General features: G+C 37.1%; 2 protein-coding genes across 3 annotated transcripts in view; one reads left to right on the top strand and one right to left on the bottom strand.

Moving 5' to 3' along the window:
* The window catches only part of LOC111512554 (G-protein coupled receptor Mth2), a 90,674-nt gene that overhangs the window by 31,158 nt on the left and 34,839 nt on the right, over positions 1-24,677 (bottom strand). The gene's annotated exons all lie outside the window — the stretch shown is intronic.
* Positions 22,252-23,218, top strand: LOC141486500 (uncharacterized). Its single transcript, XM_074184614.1, has 2 exons — positions 22,252-22,673; positions 22,978-23,218. The coding sequence occupies exons 1-2, from the start codon at positions 22,360-22,362 to the stop codon at positions 23,147-23,149; spliced, it is 486 nt and encodes a 161-aa protein (XP_074040715.1). The 5' UTR covers positions 22,252-22,359; the 3' UTR covers positions 23,150-23,218.

The following is a 24,677-nucleotide window of genomic DNA, read 5'->3' as shown; positions in this document are numbered from 1 at the left end:
AACAAAATAGGGCTGTACAACGGATACCTTAGTTGCAGGCAATGCAACACAGGGACAGAGCCAGCTCGTCATATTTTATGCGAATGTGTGGCTTTGGATAATAACAAGCAAACAATATATGGACCACCCGGAAGAATATGACATATGTCCAGCTAGAGACCTGTTCAGACTAGTATAGGGAACAGTGGTTTTCGACGACATGGAATGAATAGACAAGTTAAAGTCTACGCACACTGCGACAGGACGGCTTGTCCGTTGTCTTCCTTAGTATGCGCCACTCCATAAGAAACTATAGAAAGAGAAAATAAACGTCACGTCATGTTCCCGTCCTGTGCCGTCCTGTCGTAGTGTGCGTGGACTTTTAAACGGCTCCCAGGAAACGAAAAAAACACTTCATTGTGAGAATATTAGTACACAATCGACACGTGTTTCAGTACGAAATACCTTCCACAGACGTGTTCAAAACAAAAAAATTCTGCCTAATTAGTGCCTATGTAAATTAACAATCTGAATTATGACCTTCTACCTAGTTATGACTTATAATGTTTCCTGAGTTCAGGTAGGTATAGTGTGTACAAAGTTAATTCAAATGGCATAAAAACTAAATAGTTACCGAACATCGGCAGTTTCTTTATATGGCATGGGCGGCGTGGTATAATTTACGAGGTCTAATCAATATTTTTATGTGGGAGGTTTTATATGGTATTAACTAGTAAATTTATCAGACCCAGTACATTAGTCTTTTGTTTAGCTGAACTTACGGTTCTTGCCCAAAACTTTATATTGGTTCACTTTTCACCAAAAGAATGTAAGACCATAGGAGTAGTTTCTTAAATGTGAAGACAAACTCTACATTAACAAAACTTTTTTTTCTCAGAGGGGCACGAGTTCAATGACGAATATGAAGTGTCACATTTAAAAGAGAGGTTTGAAAATCAATCTTTTGGAATGCTTGGAAATCGATAGATTAAAAAATTCTGAACATTTGATGATTGACCAATTTAAAGCTATTGCAAGTAACACACATATTGCGGTTCTATAAACTGTTCAGTGAGAATCTCACAATGAAGTGCTACTCTAATATGAAATATAGAAATTATGAATGGAAATACAATTTTAGAGCTCCAGGCACTGATTGTAGTGGAAGAAGCAGGCGCCAAACTTTTATTCCTATCATGGTTATAACCTTATGTTTATTTATTAACTTACTAATAATCAAGAATTGATTTTTATTCGAAAGTTAGGAAACATTGAAAAACGGTAGATAAGCCAGTATATAGTATTATATTCAGTCATGTCAATCCTAATTTTATTTTATTTTTATTCAATTCGGGAAATGTGGCTGATCTAATATGTCTCTTCTGCCAATTCACATTTTCATTTTTATCTACAACTACATCATACAAACTCGCAAAATTTCATCAGATCAGTTCACTGAACTTAGAAAACGTTTTTTAAATCACACCATGTGTTATCTTATATTTGCGGTTCACCGCACTTTCATCATTGTCAGTTGCTTATTAATTTTTCATTCGGATGAATAATTCTACAATTATGTGGGGAGATATCAAAAACAGATTGAAAATTCATAGAACTTGACAAGGCTTTCAATAATTATTGATTATTTCAGATTATGATCTGGAAATCATCTAAGAATTTCTATATTTGCTTTCCAGCTTCAAAGTTTTATAATTCTTTCGTAACTTATACATATTGAAATTAAACAATATAGAAGTGGAAAATTTAAAACAAATTATATAATATTAATAATATAGGGTCTTCCAACAGGAGCTTCCGAACTTTGACAATTGATAACGGCCATCTTGTTGAAGCTACATCTGTCAAATTAGTTGTCATTCATTAAGTCTATTTTACTAAATCACCATGGACGGGTATAGCATTCAACAACACGTGCAAATAATAAAATTGTTTTATCAAAATGGGTATTTTGTTCGGGCAACGTATCACGCGCTTCGCCCATTTTACGGTCGTCATAATCGACCTTTCACAGACCACAACTTGACGAATTTTGCATCGTGGCTAGGGTCAGCACCCTTACAAAATTCAACTGACCCAACTGAAGGTAAATGACCAAAGACAACGACGTATGTTCGCTGAATGAGTTTTGGAGCAGTTGACAACTGACCCTAATTTTCATCGAAAAATTATCTTCTGCAATGAGACCAATTTCTGGATGAAGAGCGTCCAATGCATCCCGAAAAAGTCACAGTATGGTGTGGATTTTGGGTCAAAGGCATCATCGGTCCATATTTCTTCGAGAACGGTGTTGACCAGGCCATCACTGTCAACGGCGAGCAATATAGGTCGATGGTTACCAACTTTTTTGGCCTGAATAGGATGATCTGGACTCCAACAACATGTAGTTTCAACAGGACGGCGTTACGCGCAGCACAGTTCATGCCACATTGAATATTCTGCACGATCAATTTGAGGGCATGGTCATCTCACGTGGAGATGATGTGCATTGGCCACCGAGGTCGTGCGATTTGACTCTGTTAGACTTTTTCTTATGGGGTTTTCTTAAGTGGCAGGTGTATGCGAATAAGCCACAAACCACAGCGGTCCTTAAAGCCAACATAACCCATACCATCGGTCAAATTTCATGAAATGTACACAATGTACAGAATAAAACTATCGGAGAATAAAACAAAACAAAGTGATGTGGTATTGTCTAAATTATATATGAATAAACTGTGGTGGAATAAAATAAAATTAAATGCAATGCAAAAGAATACATGCAGTTTCATCAATGATTAATGGAAAAGTCTCAGAGGAACCATAATTGACTTGTTGATTTTCAGATTTACACCCAATTGTTCTGATTAATCATTATACCAATTTTTATATCAGAATTGTATGAAATTGACATCTAATTACTCTGGTCAAATATTTCGCTAATTTTTGTGCGAGGTATGCTGCGTATGTATTCTTTCAATGAATATTTCAATCTTCTATACGATCCAAGGGTTTGAATATTTTTTGGTAAAGAATTATAAACAACGGGCCCAAAAAAAGGTAACATCTTTGGCCTATTGACTTGTGTGCAAATGGTGCTATGTACCTGTTTTTATTTCGAGTGGCGTAGTTATGGCTTGGCTTTATGTTCAATACCAGTGACTTGTAAAATAGCTGTCCATGATCAAATACTACTGATTGTTCATATAGCATATCACTGGGATAACGGGGCGGTTTATTCAACAACAGTTACAAAAAATTTCTTTGAATGACTTCCAGTGGGCGAAGATGTGATTTGGATACCCCACCTCATCCTATTATGCAGTATATCAAATGGCTTTGAACCAAACTGAAGTGAATTTTTTTTCTCCGATCTTAAGTATATCTTTCAGTTGACGAAACTTGTATAATATATATCGCAATTTATTTACAATGTGCTTGATATGAAAGTCTCATCTCAGGTGAGGATCTATGAGAACCCCTAAATACTTTATATGGTTAGCTGGGGATATCTTGAAGGAGTTTCGGATAGTTATTTGATTGAATTGAAGAAGTGTAGCTTTATTATTAGAAAATGGAAATCAATAGGTTTTATTGAAGTTCAATGAAAGATGTTTATGGTCGAACCAATCTTTGATTTTTTCTAGATCTTTCTCTGCCATGTCTTTGACCTCAGACCAAATTGCTCAGAGTCAAAAAACAATAACAGTATCGTCTGCAAAAGTTATTATGCGTCCTGCGGTTCCAATCGAAAACAGTTCACATAAGTATTAAAAAGCAACGGACCCAGAACAGCTCCTTGCGGCACTCCGCATACAATTTTCTCCTCACCGCTTTTCATATTCCTTATTTTTACAATCTGTTTTCTAACCGTGAGATATGTCTCTATCAATTTATATGCATTACCTCTTATTTCAATATTTTCCAGAGTGCATAGTAGAATGGAGTGGTTAACTGTATCAAATGCTTTTGATAGATCAATAAAAATCCCTAGTGATGGTTTGCCTCTATCAAGTGCTTCGTAAACATAATTTGTGACAGCAATACCGCATTTTCGGTGGATTTTCCTGTCCGAAAACCAAACTGTGAGTCAGATAATATCATATGTTTTTGTATAATGAGTCTAGCCTTACTTTGATCATTTTTTCTAGAATTTTACTAAGATTTGATATTAAAGATACTGGTCTATAGTTAACCACCTCATCTCTACATCCACTCTTGAAAACAGGAGTAGCCTATGGAAGTTTTTAAGCACACTGGAAAGTAGCCAATTTCTACCGCTCTATTAAATATGTGGGATATCAGTCCTGCTATAAACTAACTCAGCTGCTAGTTTGAAAGTTTCACTTTTTAGGTTATCCATTTCTAGTGCTTTGTTGTTTTTGAGGCCTCTTATTATATTCCAGACTTCTGTTGGAGAAGCCGGATAGAGAAAAATCGAATCTTTGTTTACGTGTTCCGTGAAACTGAATTGTGCTGTTCTTTTGATTTTTTTCGTGAGGTTTTTTTCTGTGTCAGCATAAGTTTTGTTGAATATTTCTACTATTTCACCTACATCATCTATCATATCTCCCTTCATCATTTTTCATGGACTTTATTTCAACTTTTCCATTCCCATTGAACATTTCATTTATATTTTTCCACAAGTTGCCTGGACTTTTCATGTTTTCCATTATTTTGTTTCTATAATATTAATTTTAAGCCTTTTGGACCAATTTATCAAGTTTCTTTTTATAATTGTTATATTCATTCTTCAATTGTAAATTCTGAGGATCTTTTTTCAGTTGTTTATATAAATAATTTTTCTTTCTTTCACCAATAAGTTAGAGATCCAATTTTTTCTTCTTCTTTCAGGTCCCCTGATACGTTGATAGTACGTACATTTTTCGATTTCTTCTTGCAAAATAGTGATTGACCTTTCTTTAATGAAATCCAGGTTTGATCCTGTTAGACTTAAGGCGTTCGATCATAAGGTGAGATAAACTTCCATATTACGGTGTTTTTCAGAATACTACTGCAATCATTCGTAACTATTCATCGGAACGTTGTCAGTCCGTAGTAATTGGATTATTAAAATTTAATCAGAGTTTGGAGTTCCTCAAGGATCAATCTTGGGACCTTCTCTGTTTTCCTTCTATATTTCAGATATTCATGAGCATCTCAAATATTACACTATTCACCACTTTGCCGACGATACTCAATTATACTTAGATTTTACGAGCAATTCAATTATTTCTACAACCTCTGCAACCTCTACCCCACCGCACATAATCTCGAGCTCAATCGATCGAAATCAGTAACGATGCTTCTCGGAACTAAATCAAAAGCTGAACAGTTAACACGTGGTTTTCAAATCAACCTAGCACGAACTTCGTAACTTTTGTAAGTGGAACAAAAAACATTGGTATATTACTGACCTAAGATTTACTAAGCATGTTAGCCATTTCTACTAGAAATCTTTCAATGCCTTAAGACAACTTCAACTTGAGCTGTGCGAATCGTTGATGACTTCAAAATTTTTTGGATGATATATACGGTCCATCATTTCTATAGACCGATACAGTAGAAATTCAAAAAATTGAGAACTCTTGCTAACGCTTTACTTATGTATTAAGGAAATTCGATCATATTTCTTTGAAATTTAAAAAATCAGGTTGGTTGAAATTGTTGAGATAAATTTCTTGATTGCAATAATTTTCTCGTATTCTAGTGTATGCGTGATTGGTAAATATCGGTAATATGATAATAGAAAAAAGAAGAAGAATAGGTTAGGTATAACGGGATGAAACCCCTCCCATTTCCGTTGTCATTGTTATGTTATCAGATGTAAGCAATTAAATATAGGAACAAGTCTCACTATCACGATACTTACCTTAACGCACAACCTCAATATGGTGAACACAAGGAATAATATTATGCTACTTATTCCTAAATGATCGAGTACATCATTCCATCGTTCTTTCTAATACCCAGCATCAGAATTTCATGACAATCTTGGCTATGATAATTATGTCTTTTTTGAGCACCGTATATTATTTAAAAGTCGTAATTATACCCGTGTGAATGTCATAGTGTAAATACACACTAGAATTCAAATAATACCTGTACTAATTCTCTTATCTTTCGCAAGGTTAATTTGAAGAGCACCCTAAGTTTATTTTTCACCTTTTCATCGACATTTATTAAACTATATATATATATATATATATATATATATATATATATATATATATATGCATATATATATATATATATATATATATATATATATATATATATATACACATATATATATATATATATATATATATATATATATATATATATATATATATATATATATATATATATATATACATATATATACATATATATATATATATATATATATATATATATATATATATATATATATATATATATTTGGTTTTGGTCCAAATCCAATATATAGTCATTACTAGAACTTGTTCTATTTGTCTCCCGACCTACTTCGTACCTGTATCGAACATGAAAATCCATCGTTCACGCAGGAAATTGATTTTCATCGGAATTTCTCGCTCTTACGAATGGTACGCGAAACATTATGCTAATTATACAACAAGCATTCATTAGGAGCCTTGTTTATTAAACAAATGGTGATAGTTCTCAAATGTTGAGAAATATCACTTCGGCGAGCTTTCGTTCAAACATCGTCGATATAAATATCGGAGAGTGCATTTTGTTCCCATTATTATTGAATATTTTGAACAGTTTCTAGGCAATAAATAGAGATGGATGTTCACGAACGCCAAAAAATTAATTGGTATTCATTTGATATTGTCATATAGATGTATAGAATAGAATGCGGATACAGAGATTCTGTTAACAACTATTGATTATATTTGTTTTTTGGTATTAAAATAATAATATATTAAGATAAAATATTGTGTGCCACCAGAAATAATTTAATATTTGTGTTGAAATGAACTTTACTTTCATGTTTGCCTTTTGATATTTCCAAATATTTATGATAATTTATAAACAAACTGAACTATTTTTCAGTAACTACACATTTTCAGATGTTTTTGTAGTGATTGTTTTCTTCAAAGTGATAAAATGATGAAAAAACTGAAGGCTGAGTTGCCGAAATTGAAGGCTGAGTTGTCAAAACAGAGTTTTGCTATCAAAATAGAGTTTTACAGCGGTAAAGCACTTCTTCCCAACAGCGATAAAACTGACAGCCATGAAACTAACATCTGCTTCTTCTGATTTTTTGGTCATCCTGAAGTTTATATTCTCATTCTCCCAGGATTTATAATAATGCCACTATTCTTGAATCATACGTGCATAGCGGACCTAGCTATGCATCGTTATCACAATTTCAACCACTGTCAGTCACTATCCTAATCAAATTGAACCAATGGAAACAAATATTCAATTATGATTTCGACTAAATATTAAAACGTTCTAAACTTTACAGGTTTAGTATAATGATTATGACACTGACTCTACTCAGACAACTCAAATGAATATGTAAATTAAATAAAACTCACCAATACGAAAATAAGATAACAATTCTTCAAATCGACCTTGAATATCAACAATTTATACAGTCCTCTTTTTTTAGCTGATCACACTATTGCTAACTCAGAAACGGTAAGACATACAACAATTTACTTGGATAGGGATTAATACCGTAATACTGATATCATCATATTTATAAATATAAATATGATGATATCAGTATCACCCGTTCTTTGAATGACTAATTCGACAAAAAGTAATTTAACTGTAATATTTCTTTGGAAATGGTTGACAAATATGTGCATATGTGAAGTTTTTCATTTTTGGTAACCAGTTATTGTTCATCTTTGCAATTGGCTGCACCACGCTGATGAGGCCAATAGCCAGAAACACGTGTCCGCGGTTTGCCCCCTTTTTTGAGTGTTCTGTCCACAAATTTGCTCTTTACCCTTTTATACAGATAAGTGGGAACGTAAGGATTCAAATAACAGAGTGATGATTGAAAATACTTCTGAATACTACTTACTGGCACTTGAATAGGTGTGAACCACAATAAACCCTTGCGGGTTGCGGTGGAGGGTAGAATAGACCCACTCACTTGTGACCTAACCTAACCTAACCTAACTACTTACTCACATATATATACAATCGATCGCTTCAAAAACACTTCACTAACTTTCTTCGAAAGCTTCTGATAATTCCTTTTCCATATTCTCCGTTTCACTATCACTGTCGTCATTTAAATCAATAATGAATTTATTCCCACCATTGATATGGACTTGTCCAATCTCCATATAGTCTTTTTCACGTGAAATTACTTTTTTATTCCTTTTCCGCCAGTCTTCTTCGGTAATATTGGATATTTCTTCTTTAACTAGCTCTATCACCTTCTTATCAAATTTTGGAAAATTATTTTTACGCCTGATGCTTTGTTTCAATTTTCCCCAAATCAACTCGATGGGATTGAAAACACAAAAATAGGGGGGAAGTCTCAATATGATGTGTCCATTCTTTTCAGCAATACTCTCAAGGGTATACACTTTTTCAAATGTTTTTGTCTGTAAAACTTCAAGTAGTTGGTTTTTGGTATAGTTATCTTCAAAATACAAATTGTTATCCATTAAAAAACTTTGTATTTCATCTTTCCTCGAATTTTTATTCGATACTTTGATGAGCTGTCGCGAATGATAGGAAACGTTGTCAGGAACTATTACACTATTCGCATCCAAATTTGGGATCAATGTGTTTTCAAACCATTCCTAAAAAATATTAGCTTCCATGTTCTTATGATAGTCAACATTGCAGTCCTCAAGTTTTTTCCAGATAATTTCAAAGAATTCGGAACCCATCCTTTACTTCCTCCGCAATGCACAATGATTAGTCGCGATCCTTCGTTTGCAGGGATGTTAGGCGTACACATTCTCGAACCATCAGTCCACCCTTTCGTAACTGTGTCATACCAAGTTTCGTCCAAATAGAAAATTTGCCGTTGTTCTTGTCTATATTTAGTTATTTGTTCTAAGTATGTGTTGAGCAATTCCACTATTCTTCTGCTTTCCATAAATGCTTGACGTTTGTTTATTCTCTTTAATCTAAATCCTAGTTTCTTTATCCAATTCTCTGAAGAGTTTTGTCACAGCAGCTCACGTTATGGCCGGAAGTATTCAATTTCTTCCTTATGATTTCAATTGTAGAACAACAGTCGTATATTGTTTTTTTTTAAATGATTTTATTAGATGAACATCTGAAGGTTTTGGTAATCCCGCATCAAATCGCGGCTTGCGTTCATAAGGTTTGTTTTTGACTATTTTACGAACAGTTGAGAAAGGAATTTCGGTCAAATCTGATGTTACTTGTAATTGTTTTTCCCTCGAAACTAAACTTGATATGTAGATTCTTATATATATTGAAACATACTCTCTGTGTTTCAGTATTGAAATGCATCCGAATCTTATTCACTGGTATCTCTTTTTCGCATTGTTCACCAGCGCTATTGGAATCACTACACAGGAAAAAGGCTGCGTTGTTATCACACTCGTTATTACTATTAGTACCTACTTGTCCAAGGACGCCACATTTTGAACAAATAACAAAAATTTAAAGTAATTATAACTTCACCAATACTCAAATCGCAATCAGTTTCTGAACTGAACATTGACGACACAACGGCGGTACTCATCGCTACATTCTGTTGGTCATCGTAACATGATTTCAAATTTAATTTTATAACTCTTCAGCCAATCATAAAACTCGGTTTGTAAAAATTATCCAATACGAACCGCCAATTCTTCAGTCCACGTTGCGGCATAATTCCTTTGTATTGGTTTTTTTTGACCATTGACTTCGCTGACACCTTAAGATTACTATATCGGTTACTTCGACTATAACAAAGAGTGTGAAATGAAACGCCCATGGTGAGTCGCTATGATTGAAACAAGAGTTGTCGAGTTATATAAGCCTTTCCTAGATGGCCGTGATTGCGTTGAAGATGACGTACGCCTCGGATGCCGCAGCACATCAACAACTGATGATATCGTGGAAAAAGTGAAGAAAAAAATCGTCGAACCATAATCAGAGAAGTGGTTGATGATGTGCGTGAAGCAATCCGAAAAAACTCCCGAATCTGTTGGAAAACAATTCATGACTTTTGAGGCAAGATAATGTATCTGCTCACACTTCTTTTGGTTGTCAATGAATTTTTGACAAAAAACGATGTCGATGTTAATTCTTCCTATTTCCAAAAATAAAGATAACCTTAAAGGGCCGGTCACAATCATAGATGACGTTAAAAGCGTATTGCTCGAAGAGATAAAGACTATCCCAAGAAATGCTGCTGGCACAAGTACATTATATCTAATGGGGACTATTTTGAAGGCGACAAAATTAATATAGACGAAAATATTAATATATTTTTCAAAAAACGAAAGTTCCCGTTATTTCCGGAAAATACTCCGTATGTATAGCAAAGTGAAATAACAGCATTGAAATATGTTTTGAATTCATTGTAACATGACTTCATTGAATGTGAAATCTGAAAGTTCACTCACAGAATAAAATGCATCTTCAAAAAAGATTCGCACCTTTCTTAATTTCAAATTTCTGATAGCGACTGTTCTAAATAACATTTTATATTTTTCGATTCTTGAATGAATTTCAAACCATATAACCTGCCCAATCTGCTGTTCAACACGAAGCCATTCTATGTGCATATTTATCAAACATTTACTAACTTCTGGCTATAGGTATTCAAATTTAGGTTGTGTAACGAATAAAACATCTCAGTTTTTGTAAAAGTACTGTACCACACTGTTAACAATGACAAAAAATAACAAAAAAGGAAGAAAAAATAAAATACTTTATACAAATCTACTTCACGACTTCGATTGTCTGTACCCACAATCTTCAATGTCTGACAGTTGCAATTGTATTCGATCTGAAAATCAGATGGGAAGATGAAAATATATCTGTTGAAGTACCAAACTAGTTTCGTCATAATGCAAATCATTGACGTCGAAAGAAAGATGCTAACGATATGCTGAAATTGCAAACAGATGTAAATCAGGATCTCTTTCATTTTGGATACTTAATACAAATCTGTTTTTCAACCAAAGTAATTGTATAGGTATTTATGTACGAACCAATCATCTGGATCGACATTATTTACACGGTGTGTATTCTTGGCTTCGAATTTATTTTTATTGAAATTCATTAGAAGAGTGCTTCCAATGAGTTTACTCGTTGTCAATCCCTTGATCAATGGTCATTTCGTATGACGTAATTGCATAGGTATCTTTATCTGATTAACTGATAGGTTTCTTACTGCGAGGCGTTAATTTTTACGAATGCCGGAAAATAACTGAACCATAACGAAGCATTATGCAAGTATATTGTATTGTTGTTTGTTAAAACTAGTTATACTAATATTTTCATATATATAGCATGCTTTAAACATGGTGTGAAACAGTCAAATAAATACATCCACCTGACTATATTTTTTCAATCATGATGGAGGGAAATCTTGCGTAAAACCTAGTGTCGGATTTCTACCATTTAAATGTCCGTCTCTCTAAAATCATAGGTCGTCTTGTGCTCTAGATATATTTCTCCAGGACTTCTTCTCTCAGAAAACCCAGCATGTTCTCAGCACAAAATTTCATCCTGCATAGACAGTATGGACAATCTGGGAGATTCAGTTCTCTTGCAAATGTAAAGATATCCATAGAAACAACTAGTTCACTTCGAAATATCACCTGTTGGCATAGACCTGCATATCAGGTATCAAAGAATATGCCCTTCCAATAATTATACTTTCCCACGCTTTTTTTAACATGCTTTTATTAGCTTCACCTGTATGTATGTATGTATATTTGTTTGTTTGCTTGTAACTCTCAAGCTCGGAATCTGTATTTGACAGAGTTATCAACATTATTGCTTGATCTATTCGCGGACAGATGGCGCTGTACGTAACCTCCTTGATATAATTCGAACTCACTTTACAAGTATTTCTTCATTTGAAAAAGTATTTTTTTATTAACACGCGCGCCTGCTGTCTTATTTGTAACCCTCCTTTGCGCGCCTGCTGCCTTCCTTGGGCTTGGCAGCTGATTTACAGGCTTCCTTTCCGGAATCGGAAAATATCAATGGTCATTTTTCTAAACAATATACGGCTGATTGATCACAAAGTTTAGATAAAGTAAATATAATTCAAAAAGACTCAAAATCACTCTTTTATAGCATATGAAACTAAAAAATAAAGAATAAATGTAGTTTAAAAAAATTAAAAAAACACGCTTTTAAAGAACATCGAACTAAAAAGTTGAAAATATTTTTTTAAATAAGCCTAATAACGAATGAAAATCACTAGTATTATTGTGAAAAAAGCGCCCACGCTTTTTTTTCACACAAATTTATTTTTTGTATATCAGGCGCCTTTTGCTTTTTCCAAAATAATGCTAATATTTTTCGTTCGTTATTGTTTTAAGCTTATTTAAAAAAATATTTTTAACCTTTCAGTTCGATGTTCTTTTTTTATTTATTGTAAACTCCGTGTTCTATCAACCTATAATGTAAAATTACTAATGAAAGGTGGATATGGTAATTAAAACTGAATTTGCATTTCAAACTGGAGTTAATAGTGTATATAACTCATTAGGAGGCCAGTGGAAATTATCATATGGATCGGTCACTATTTCATGGACGGACTTCCAGAGTAATATCATTGGTTGTGCTTGCGATCTCACTTTGAACAGTAAGACCCTCGTCTTCTCATACGTGATATATGTGAGAAAGAATAAGGGGCAGTTGATTGGTTTCAACATCTGACATTCCTACATGTTGAACACGAACATAATTTGCCTTCACACTGCCTAATAAATATTCAGGTTTTTGGAGCATTGTAGTCAGATTATGGACAAGTATCGCACCCACATCCGCACTTTTCATAATGGTCTGAATAAAAGATGAAAAAGACTACATGGTTTTCGTTTTTACAATTAATGGATGCCATCTCTAATGGGTTTTGCTATTATAGAGCAACAAGTCAAAACTGAAATGGGCGTCACGAGAACAGGAATGTTTATTTCAAATGAATTTGGAGATCCAACTGGTTTTTAAAACAGATTCATCACGAACATTGTTTCAATGACGAACTTTTAGGCAATCAATATTCCTGAAATACTGAATATTGACAAATACACATGCTTCATTAAATGAAGCACCATCAAAAATGTTCGCAGGTCCAGATCACAGATATCAACCTATACCACCTTATCTCAGGCAGAAATATACAACATAGATTTGTGTGTGGAAAAAACAACGTCAAATACAAATGAAAAAAATTGTGAGCCGTCACAGGACGCCTGGCAGATGTGAAATATCGAAATTATGTTGTACAAGTGATATGCAGATTACGACTGGGACTAATATGGCATCATGTAAAAATAAAATACTAATTTTTTTTCCAGAAAATGATAATTTGTTTCATTAAATACAAAAATCAAAAATTCAAAATATAAAAACTAATTTTCGTCATCATTAGAAAATTCATTAATTAATCAATTTTTTTATGTTCCTTTAATAAACAAATAACAAAAACAATTGTGCGCTACTCGCTATCAGCTGATTTTGAAACACAATTTTACCAGTTTTAATAAAATTCGTTCTTCAAGCAAGTGTTTTAGTGTATTATTTCTCATAAGAATGAATATAAAATTAATTGTCTAATATAAATAATTTAAAAATACTATTTGCTATGAAAATTGTGTGAATTTTAATCTAACAACAGAATAGATTTTAAATTTAAGGACCCTTGAGACAGATCAATTATACGCGGGCATGATGCACACTTAAATTATAAACTTTTAAACTACAGGGTGGGGCACCCCATACGACACGGTCCCTGTAAACCAAACCATTGACTTTTTTTTCGTAAATTTTTCCATTTCATTATATGTTTATTGATTAAAGCTGCAAAAGGAAATTATTTTGAGTCTACAGGACTCAAAAAGGATGGCTAAAAAAGTGTGACATATCAAAGATTGTGTTTTTTAAATAGAACACCCTGTATTTCGTTAAACTTTTAAATAGATCAGAAAAAAATAATATGATTCCATATGAGGTACTATGTATCTAACTATATTCGTTCTCGAGTTATTGATTTTTTATGCCAGGTACAACTGGAAACTAAATAAAATCGAAATGTATTTAAATCATCTCTTTGAATTCTGACCAAACATGAAAGAAGTACAGCTTGTCAAATCTAGAAAGAGAGTTGAGAATTTTTGCTCTCTCTCTTTTTCACTAGTACGGCACAAGCGAAAGAGAAGAAATTCTCAAGTTTCTTCCTAGATTTGACAAGCTCTATTCGGCTATTGATTTCAATAAAATCCAATTCTCAATATTATACAGAATGTTCAAAATAATTGTCACTTCTATAAATTCCTGGTGCATCTGAATACGGTTCGGGTGAAATTTGTATTTTTTTATTACCCTAGAAAGTTGAAAACCAACTTGTTTGGATGATTCCTGTCTGAATATATATTTTTAGGTATACACCCTCGACGCCGAAATGCAATTCTCTGAACACTTATCAGTCGCTAAAATCATATCTATCCGCACTTGAATTTGATAAGTTTTCATTTCCAACACAAAGTCAATATCTGAAAAACTATTTAGGTTAGGTAGAGGGAACCCCAAAATGAGTTATCTTTGTCCGAAATTATAAAAAAGTGACAAGTTTTATCGAAATCAATAGCCCAAAACCTTATTTATGCTTGATCAGATTTGGAAGAGATTACTATTCTAATCATTCCCACACTGGATTTCAATTTAAGAGCCACCGGTAGACAGCTGTTTCAGCCTATTGGTCATCGTCAGTACTGGGCAAGCGGTCTTCTATTGAGGACAAAATGTGAATAACCATAAATAGTATTCAATACTATTACTAATGTTGTGGAATTGGCCGCGGTGGTAGTGCGCCCGACTCACGATCGGAAGATCGTGGGTTCGATTCCTGCCTCGATCAGATATTTTTCTCATGAGAATTTATCTGGTTAAAGCTGGGATAATTCTGCAACCGTGTTAGGAATCACACGTTAAAAGGTAAGACCTCGTTAGTCCTTAGCTCGCACAAGTTTCTCAACTTCTGAGAGTTGTATGGGGGCGACAGCTGATTAACGGAAAAACAGATTTTAAACAGAAACAGATTTAATAAAACTAACTGCGTAAACGCAAGCGAGACATATATGTGACACCCAAGTCAACTTGCCAAGTTTTTATGTCAGTGTTGGTGGTTTGACCAATCAACCGACAACTGTGGTAGCAGAAATTTGGGAAGCTAACCTGGAATGCCATCAGAAAACGAATCCACATATTTCTAGAAATGATATGAAATCGAGAAAGGTTGATGCAGTCAAGCTGCTGGAAAATAATTACATGAATATCAAAAGATAAATAGATAAGTACTATTCTAATCATTCCCACACTGATTTCAATTTATATATATATATATATATATATATATATATATATATATATATATATATATATATAAATATAGGTTGTCCTTGAGTTCGAGTTGAACCGCGTCTGGAGTTTTGTGTTCGACGTTTCGGCTCCCATTTTCAAGAATTTGTGGCTTGTCGTCGGCGCCTCAATTTGCCTACTCCCCAGGTCTCGTCACGAGTTCTCTCTAAGGTCTCAATCTGCCTACTCCTTAGATTGAACTGGGATGTCGACCAGAATGTCATCGTCATTTCATCCAGGTTCGGAGACCAGCTCCCCTACCCTTTTGGCTGATTGTTGGTCTTGAGAGGGACCAATGGGTTCATGACTGAATTGGTGACGGCATGAAGTCCTTAGACATCAGTGCCGCCCTTCACGGGATACCCCTACCTGGCTGGGGTGGGATGGATGACATGGATGGATGGACATGAGGGCCTCATTCGACAGAGTGTCGGGGCCTTCTATATCGGGAGGGGTCGTCTACAGCATAATCTGTGGCTTCCCTAACTAACGGGTTTTCATGAGTTTCCGTTTTTTCGAAAACTCTCTCATTCCTCGACTGAATGGACTGCCGAATGGAAGGCAGCTGCAAATCTCTGCGGATGGCTTCATTCCGCACGAACCAAGGAGCATTCACAATCATCCTAATTATCTTATTTTGCAACCTTTCCAGAATGGAAATGTTGGACGGAGCCGCTTGTCCCCAGACGCCTGAAGCGTACATGATGACAGGCTTGAACATGGTGTTATAGATCGTGATTTTGTTTTTCAAACTCATCTTTGATTTTCTATTGATCAGAGGGTACAGACTGGCTATCCGACCCTCGATCTTAGATTTGACGTACATAATGTGCGGGTTCCAAGTGAGCCTACGGTCTATCAAAAGGCCGAGGTACTTTACCCGCGCTTGCCAGTCAATCTCCCTTCCAGAGATTCTTACTTTTCTGGCCGGAGAAGATAGTAATCTTCCCATGGTTATCGCCTGAGTCTTTTCCGGGTTTACTCGGATCTTCCAATCAAGGTACCAGCGCTCGAGGTCGTCCAATGCACGTTGCATGTAGACGACGCCGAGCTCTCGACCCATGGAAGATGAGAGAAGAGCCGTGTCATCGGCGTACAGGGATATCTTCACTCGTTCGGACCTAGGCAGGTCGCTGGTATAGAGTGAATACAGCGTCGGAAAGAGCACGGCCCCCTGTGGCACTCCAGCGAGGATCTCTCTGCTGTTAGACAGAGAGCCCTCTACTCTGACCTGAAAAGTTCTGTCTTTCAGGAAAGACCCGATCCACCGGATCAGGCCCCGAGGTAGGTCGAACGCGTTTAGCTTGTGCAGAAGACCTTCGTGCCATACTCGGTCGAAGGCCTTCGAAATGTCTAACAGCACAATATGCACTTTTTTGTTAGTGTTTAGCTCGCTGATGGTGTTTTCGACCAACCTTAGAGCCTGTAACTCAGTGGAGTGGTCTCTCCTGAAGCCAGCCAGCTTAGCCGCCGACGAGAGTAGACTGATCGGGCGATAGTTCTGCGGGAACAGCTGGTTCTGACCCTGTTTTGGGAGCATAACGACGATCGCATGCTTCCACCTTCTAGGGAAGTGTCTGAGGGCCAACGAACTGTTGATTAGATTCAAGAGAAATTCGACGCAGTTCTCCGGGAGTCTCTTCAACAACTTGTTGGTTATTGAGTCGGCCCCCGGAGCCTTCTTGGCCTTTGCGGCCTTGATATGACCCTTCAGTTCTTCCATAGAAGCCGGACGGATGTCGTCGTCGACATCCCTGAGGAGTCGGTGAACCCGGTCTTCCAGCAGCATATCGTGATAGATGTCGTCATCGTCGTCAACGTTAAGTTGAAACTGACGTTCCATCGTGTCTGCAAAGGGTAACGCCTTGTCGGCGGGGGAGTAGCACACTCCGCGCTCTCCGTGAATGGGTGAGAGAGCAGTCTTCTTCCCCCTGAGCCTACGAGTGACTCGCCAAAGCTCGTCACTCCCAGGTTCGAAGGATTCCAAGAGCTCTTCCCACCTTTCGTTTCGGTATTCAATGATGGCCTGTTTGACTTGATTGGCCATCCTGTTCGCCGCTGCTTTGTCCCCTGGGAAAAGGGTTCGCTGATAGAGCCTTCTCAGGCGATTTCTCTCTTGTATCAAGGCTTTGATACGAGGGGGAAACTCGTTGTAGCTCTTCAGCGGACACTCCTCCCTAGAGGTGGCCGCTCGAAACGCATCATTCACAGAAAGCTCGAAACGCTCAACTGCCGCGTCGAGTTCGTCGGGAGAATCGAGTACCTCAGGAGGGGCGCGCATCTCTTCGAGCTGGGCTGTGAAGACATCCCAGTCCGTCTTGGATCTCATGCGATAATCAGGGGGAGGAAGATCATCGCCCAATACCAGGATTACTGGATTATGATCGGAATCCAGTTCCGACAGAACGTAAATTTCGCTAGTCAGAGAGACGTTTCTGAGAAGCGCGATGTCTAGTACATCAGGCCTAGACTGCCCACGATAGTACGTTGGCTCATCTGGTCCCAGCACAAGATATTCATGCCTGTCAACATGCGCATGGAGCGCTTGGCTGTTTCGATTTGTGGCTCTGCTCCAAGGTCTGTGCTTGGCATTGAAGTCGCCAGCAGCAATTGTCGGAATGTTGCTTCCCATCAGCAGTTCATCCAGAGATTCTGGGAGTAGACGAATGTTCGGAGGGTTGTAGACCGAGATTATTCTGTGACAACCCCTTCTCAGTTGAATTTCGACTCGAGCACTGTCAATGGCGTATTGGACACAATACAGGGATCGCTTGACAAAAATGCCAACTCCCCCTCCAGCACGTCCAACACGTTCTCTGTGAAAGAATCTGTAGTTTGGAATGACAATAGATTCGTTCCTTAGATGTGTCTCTTGGACTAGAACCACATCTATGTTATACTCAATTAAAAAAATTTCGAAGTCCAGCTTCTTTGAACGAATGCCGTTAGCATTCCAAAAAACTATCTTCAGAGACCTAGGCAACGTTGGTTGTCTAGACATTGGCAGTTCCGGTCATCACGTTAGTATTCACCGTGAACATTGTCTGTAACACGGGGAATTTAACGAATAACTTTTTCATCTGGTCCAATGCGACACAGATGTCTGAAACCCCCTGAGGCTGAGGTGAGGGTTCAGGTCGAAGGGAGGTGGGCTTTGCAGAAGTGCTTGCGCCCTTGGATGCAGCTTTTGCAAAGCTGATCCCCTCCTGGACGCGTCCAGACCCCGCAGGTCTCCCTGAGGAGGCTGGTTTTCTGGTTGTAGCCTGTGGCACTTAGCCACTGGTTAAGTGCCTGCCAGCGCATTTGACGCATTTGACGCGCATTTGACGCTTGGCACTGCCAAGCAATTGCGTTGGCAGTGACCAAAGCGCTGACATCGGTGGCACTGACCCACCGAAGTTTTTGCGTGTTGGGGTTCGACCTGAACCTTCACGCTTAGGAGGTCTTTGACCTCGAATATATGCTTCTGGTCCCTGTCTACCAGGACAAGGACCAAAGGCATAGGTTTGCCAGCGCGCTTCATGCGCGTGACGCTGGTGAGGTCAAAGCCCTTTGCTTCGAACTCCTCACGTACATCGTCAACTGCCAAGTGCTCTGGCACTCCCCTGAAAACGGCTCGTAATTGCGAGGGAGCGAGTAGGTATGGTGAGGGATTTTCTCCTTCACCAAGAGTCTTGACAGTCGCCGATAGTCATCAGGAGACTCCGGCTGGACTTTGATGCCGTCATGTAGATTGACGGCTTTTGAGAACTTGATGTTCTCTTGAGCCGTCAGTTTCAGCAACGATACCCATTTGTCCTTCTGTCGAACAACAATGGGTGGAATTCTGGCCTTTGAGACCTTGTTTTGATTGTCTTGTTTCGGAAGGGTAGGGGGAGTGGGCTCCTCGTCATGAACTGACTTGATGGTGCTTCCTGTAGTGGTTGCGAGCTGTCATAGACTGACAGACGTCCCCAGGGCCTGGCGAGGCTCTGCCAAGCAGATCCGACTGGGACAGGCCAAGAGCGGAAATTAGTTGGCTTATAAAACCAATAATTTCGCCCTTCTCCTTCCCTTGGGGTGTCGATGTGTGATCGGTGGTATTTATATCGACGGAAGTCACTGAAGTGGAAAGGTGCTCACCCCCCACCAGGACGTCCGGTCCTGGTGGCGGGAAATTAGGGGTCTCTAGGCAGTTGGAAGTCTCTGACCGTCATCACGCTTGTAGTGTTTTCGCTGTGCCGATGGTCTTAGTGTTCGCAAAGTCTATATTGTGTTCTGTCTCTTGATGATGTTTGGACACTGCTGAGGATGGGTCTGATTTTTAGACAGCAAGTTGATGTTCATATACACTTGTAACACGTTTGTTAGTCTAGCCTACACAGGCCCGGATTACCCATAAGGCCAACCTAGGCCATGGCCTAGGGCGCAAGCTTGCGGGGGGCGCAGGGGTGGTGCCCGGTGAATGACTCACGATCACGTGTCACTGCTATCCCATCCCGCCGAACCCACGCCCTCTGTGACCTCTGCGAACAGTAGTCAGTAACAAGCTATCAAGTGCGTGTGGTGTGAGGTTAGGTTATCGTTTGGTGATTTTGTTGTGCACTACGCATTACGATTACGAAGTATTCTTCTTGTTGGATTCTACCCATTTCTAAACGGCTAAGTTAATTTTTCTAAACAATTCATAAAATACCTAATTTTTTATTTTATAATATTTTATTAAAATTTATAATATTATATAGTATAATACTATTAAGTCATAATTATATAATATAATAGCTATATAATATATAACTTTTATAATTATAACTATTACATTTATATAATATATAATATTTATAATTATAATAGTAATAAAATCAGTCTTTGACGAATTTATCAAATTTGTGCCTCAGTTTTGCCTTTTGCTAAATAAAAAATAATACTGTACTGTGCGACTGTGCGTTTATTATGTATGAGTTAGGTAGTCGGTCAGTTTGGACAGGACGAAGCACGAAGCCAAATAGAGTACAGTAGTATATGATGAAAATATGAATACATTACATTTAAAGTCAAATCAGTTCCAATTCCTTGTTATATGTGGTACTAATAATATCGTGGTTTTTATGCAGGTATTAAAATGAGCCAACCAAAAAAACGCCTATCTGGGGCTGAATTCAGAAAAAGAGCTAAATTGAAAACAGAAGAGAGCAAGAAGTTCTCTGGGACAATGAAAAATTGGCTGTCTAAAGAACAAGATAAGACCCAAACCAAAAAAGATGACGGTTTATTTTTGGACACCAGTACCTCTGTTCACCTGCAGTCTTTTACTTCAGGAACAGAAACGGAACCGCCGGAACCGGACACAAGATCTTTAGCATTTGAATCCGAACCACAGAGAGACTCCTACCCTGAGAGCCCTTCAAATAACATTGATAAGCCAACACCACTAGAACATGAACCTGAACTTGAACCATTATGTTTTGATCCCGATCCAGCAAACTGGGTTGTAAATAATGAACTACGTGATTACGTGTCTCAACATGGGATAATTCAAAATAAAGAAGGAAATTTCTCAAAGGTAAAGAAGGAATATGGCAACCGTTTTTGGAGTTTTTCAAGTGCACATTTTTATAGACATTTAGCAAATGGAGAAAAACAAAATAGAGCATGGCTCGTCTACTCTGAAAGCAAATGTGCAGTTTTTTGTGGCCCTTGCCGTCTTTTCCATTCAGAATCTCAGTTGGAATCATCTTTTGTGAAAAATGGCTTTAGTGACTGGAAAAATGTTACAGCAAGGCTAAAAGAGCACGAAAACTCAGTTTCACACAAAAACAATACAATCACTTCAAAAGAGAGAGGGGAGAAACTAGGAAAGGTTGATTCCCAATTGACTGAAATGATTGATCAAGAAATGAATTCCTGGCAAATGCTACTACAATGAGTTGTTGTGGTCATAAAAGCTCTAGCTTCACGAGGATTGCCATTTAGGGGGTCAACAGAGTTATTTGGTTCCAACTCGAATGGAAACTACATGATGTTACTAGAAGTCCTTGCTGAATTTGATCCCTTTTTGCGTGAACATATCAGAAAGTATGGAAACCCTGGTATAGGACATATTTCCTATCTTTCATCCACTATTTGTGATGAGTATATTGAGCTCCTTGGCAAAAAAGTTACAGACTATATATTAGAGGAGGCATCATATATCCCGTGTGCAGGACACTCTCTAAACCTAGTTGGGACTCACGCCGTAGATTCTTGTATTGAGGCAGTGTCACTATTTACTCTGCTTCAAGAGCTGTATAATTTTTTTTCTAGCTCTACACATAGATGGGCGGTGTTAAATAATTGCAAAAACACAACACAACACTAACCAAAAGCCTTTCCACAACAAGATGGTCTACTAGACATGACGCTTTAAGAGCCTTACAAGAAGAATGGCCTGCAATTATCAGAGCTCTAGAAATATTGGAAAGTGACACAGATCAGAAGGCTAACACTCGAGCAGAAGCTAAAGGCCTACTAAGCAGATTGAACCGCTTGGAAACAGCTATAATTGTCAAGTTATGGGGTACTATTCTTCTCAGGCTCAATAAGGTTAACAAATATGTGCAAAATGAAGACACTGATGCACTGGCCGTAACAGAAGTTTTCAACTCACTGATATCCTTCTTTGAAGAGCTCAGAAATCAGTTTGACATTTATGAAAACAAAGCACTTGATGTTAGTGAAACCAAAATTTATGAGTATGATAACAGACGTAAGAAAACAAGAAAACTTTAAAATGATGTGACTCGAGATGGCGAAGTTTCTTTTACTACTGGAAGAGACAGCTTTAGAGTTAACACATTTATTCCGATAATTGATAAAGTTAAACAAGAACTTACAGCAAGAATGCATGCCTATGAGGAATTTGTTACAAGGTTCGTTGCAATAATCAAACTCTCAGATCTCACGACAGAAGAAATTGAAGTTGTGGTTAACAAACTTCTCAGTGTATTTGAAAATGATTTAGAGCCGGCAATCTTTGATGAACTTGTCCACCTGAGGTCGCACATGTCAACAAACAAAATAGAAAATAAAAATAAAAAGCCGTTGTCTTTGTACAAGTGGATCATAGGAAACAAATTGGAAGATATCTATCCAAATGTCGAAATTTTGCTAAGAATGTTTATTTGTACTCCAGTAACAAACGCATCGGCCGAGAGGTAAGTCAAATAATAACAAACCGTTTACTTTGTATTACAATTTCAATGCTCTAGATTTTAATCTAAACTAAAATAACGTAAACAAATATTAAACAAAGTCTACTTTGTACTTTGTCAGCTTCTTGGGATCACACACAGTTTTTAACGGGAAAGTAAGATTCCACAAATTACTCTAACTTTCTAATATACTACATTTTTTATGAATCTTTAATCACTTCATAAAATTGAATAGTCTACTTTTTTATTACTTTGTTTTCTGTATAATTTTTTTTTTATAAGTGTCACAATTCAATTGTATTTGTAGGTCATTTTCCTGCTTAAAAAGGATCAAGGAATACCATAGGTCAAACATGACCCAAACAAAGCTCAACTCTCTCGCTCTCCTCAATATTGAAAATGATGTAACCAAAACATTAGATTTCACCAACACCATCCAATCGTTTGCCTGGTCCAAAGCCAGGAAGAGGAAATTTTAAAACGATGTTAAAAGTCATTTCGTTAGTAAATACCGTGTTGTGTTAATAAATGTTTGTGTTAATTAAGTAGTGTAGTGTGTTTTATTTTTCAACATAACCTTTTCTGTATTTCCTTTTCACACATTTTGGAATTTCGCTGTTATTGACTGATCGATTTAAATTATTTTCTTGAAAATGAATGTGTAAGATCACTGATAATCTAAATAATAACCGAGATATTGTAATCTCTTACACAATTTTTTAGTTTTGCCGGAAAGGTAGGGCGCACCATTTAATATGCCGAAAATGCCATCCCCCCGAACGTCTGCTGGGAGGGGGCGTAATGCAGATCTCTGGCCTAGGGCGTAAATAGTTGCTAATCCGGTCCTGAGCCTACATATGTTCTATCGCAATCGGAGCATGGACTTTTATATATACCCTGGGATTCATTGACAATTTTGTCCTTGGAAGAACGGAGGAATGTGGAAATTTGATTGTTGGCGGTGAATATCGTTTTTATGTCCTGTTTTTTGAGAATTCGGCAATTTTTATCAGTTACACCTTTAATGTAGGAAAGGAAAGCTTTGTGAGGAACGTTATTGTCTTTTGGATCATTGGTACTGGACGAAAGAGTTTGTTGACAACGGATGGATATGTGAATTTGATGGTCTGTGAATCCATTTTGAAGGAGAGCTGATTCGAGTTGGGCTAGCTCTTGTGGTTTGTTGTGGTGGTCTGCGAGGTTGATAGATCTATGGATGAGAGAATTCAAGACGGAGTTGATTTGTGCTGGATGTTGATGGGAGTTTGCGTTGAGGTATCTGTTTGTGTTTGTTGGTTTCCTGTAGACCGTGTGGGTGAAGGAGTTATTTGAATTTGTGATGAGGACTATTAGAAATGGAAGGGAGTTATTGGTTTCAATTTCCATTGTGAATTTTTTCTATGGGTGGAAGTCGTTGAGATGATAAAGGAAATTATGGACAGTTTCAGAGCCATGAGGCCATACGAACACAAAACTCCAGACGCGGTTCAACCCGAACTCAAGGACAACATACTGCTGACCGCGGAAACCTAATCCGAACACATATATAAATATTTTTCATTTTTTATTTAAGGATAGATATGTTTTCGAATGAAAATAAAAATGATATATAGAGAAAACTGTTCCATGTCTTGTGGTAGACCCATTCCGGTTATTATTCAATTGTAATTCTAATTTATCTTGTAGAAAGTTCACCAAGAATTGTCCATCTTCGAACGCGAAATTAACATTGAAATCTCCGGCTTAATTTAGTGGCAACGTATGATAATTTTCTCCTGATTCTTCAGAGCCTATAATCGACCGTAGTGTGCTTGCATATATCTCTCTCTCTCTCTTGCCCCTACAGTAATATACGAAACGTAACTTTCTCTCTTTCTATCTTCACTAACTTATACCTTCCTGTCAACTTCCGTTCGCGTCAACTGCATGACCAAAGTTCGAATTTGACTTTCGGCCGTGGAAGTTCAAAACTTCAGTTCAGTCTTCTACTTTCTAGAACTATTTACC

The sequence above is a fragment of the Leptinotarsa decemlineata genome, unplaced genomic scaffold (assembly GCF_025532065.1).
Source record: "Leptinotarsa decemlineata unplaced genomic scaffold, Ldec_3_MD MMD2_tig00026354_RagTag_RagTag, whole genome shotgun sequence".
Taxonomy (NCBI): domain Eukaryota; kingdom Metazoa; phylum Arthropoda; class Insecta; order Coleoptera; family Chrysomelidae; genus Leptinotarsa; species Leptinotarsa decemlineata.
This window is presented reverse-complemented; position numbering and strand designations above follow the sequence as displayed.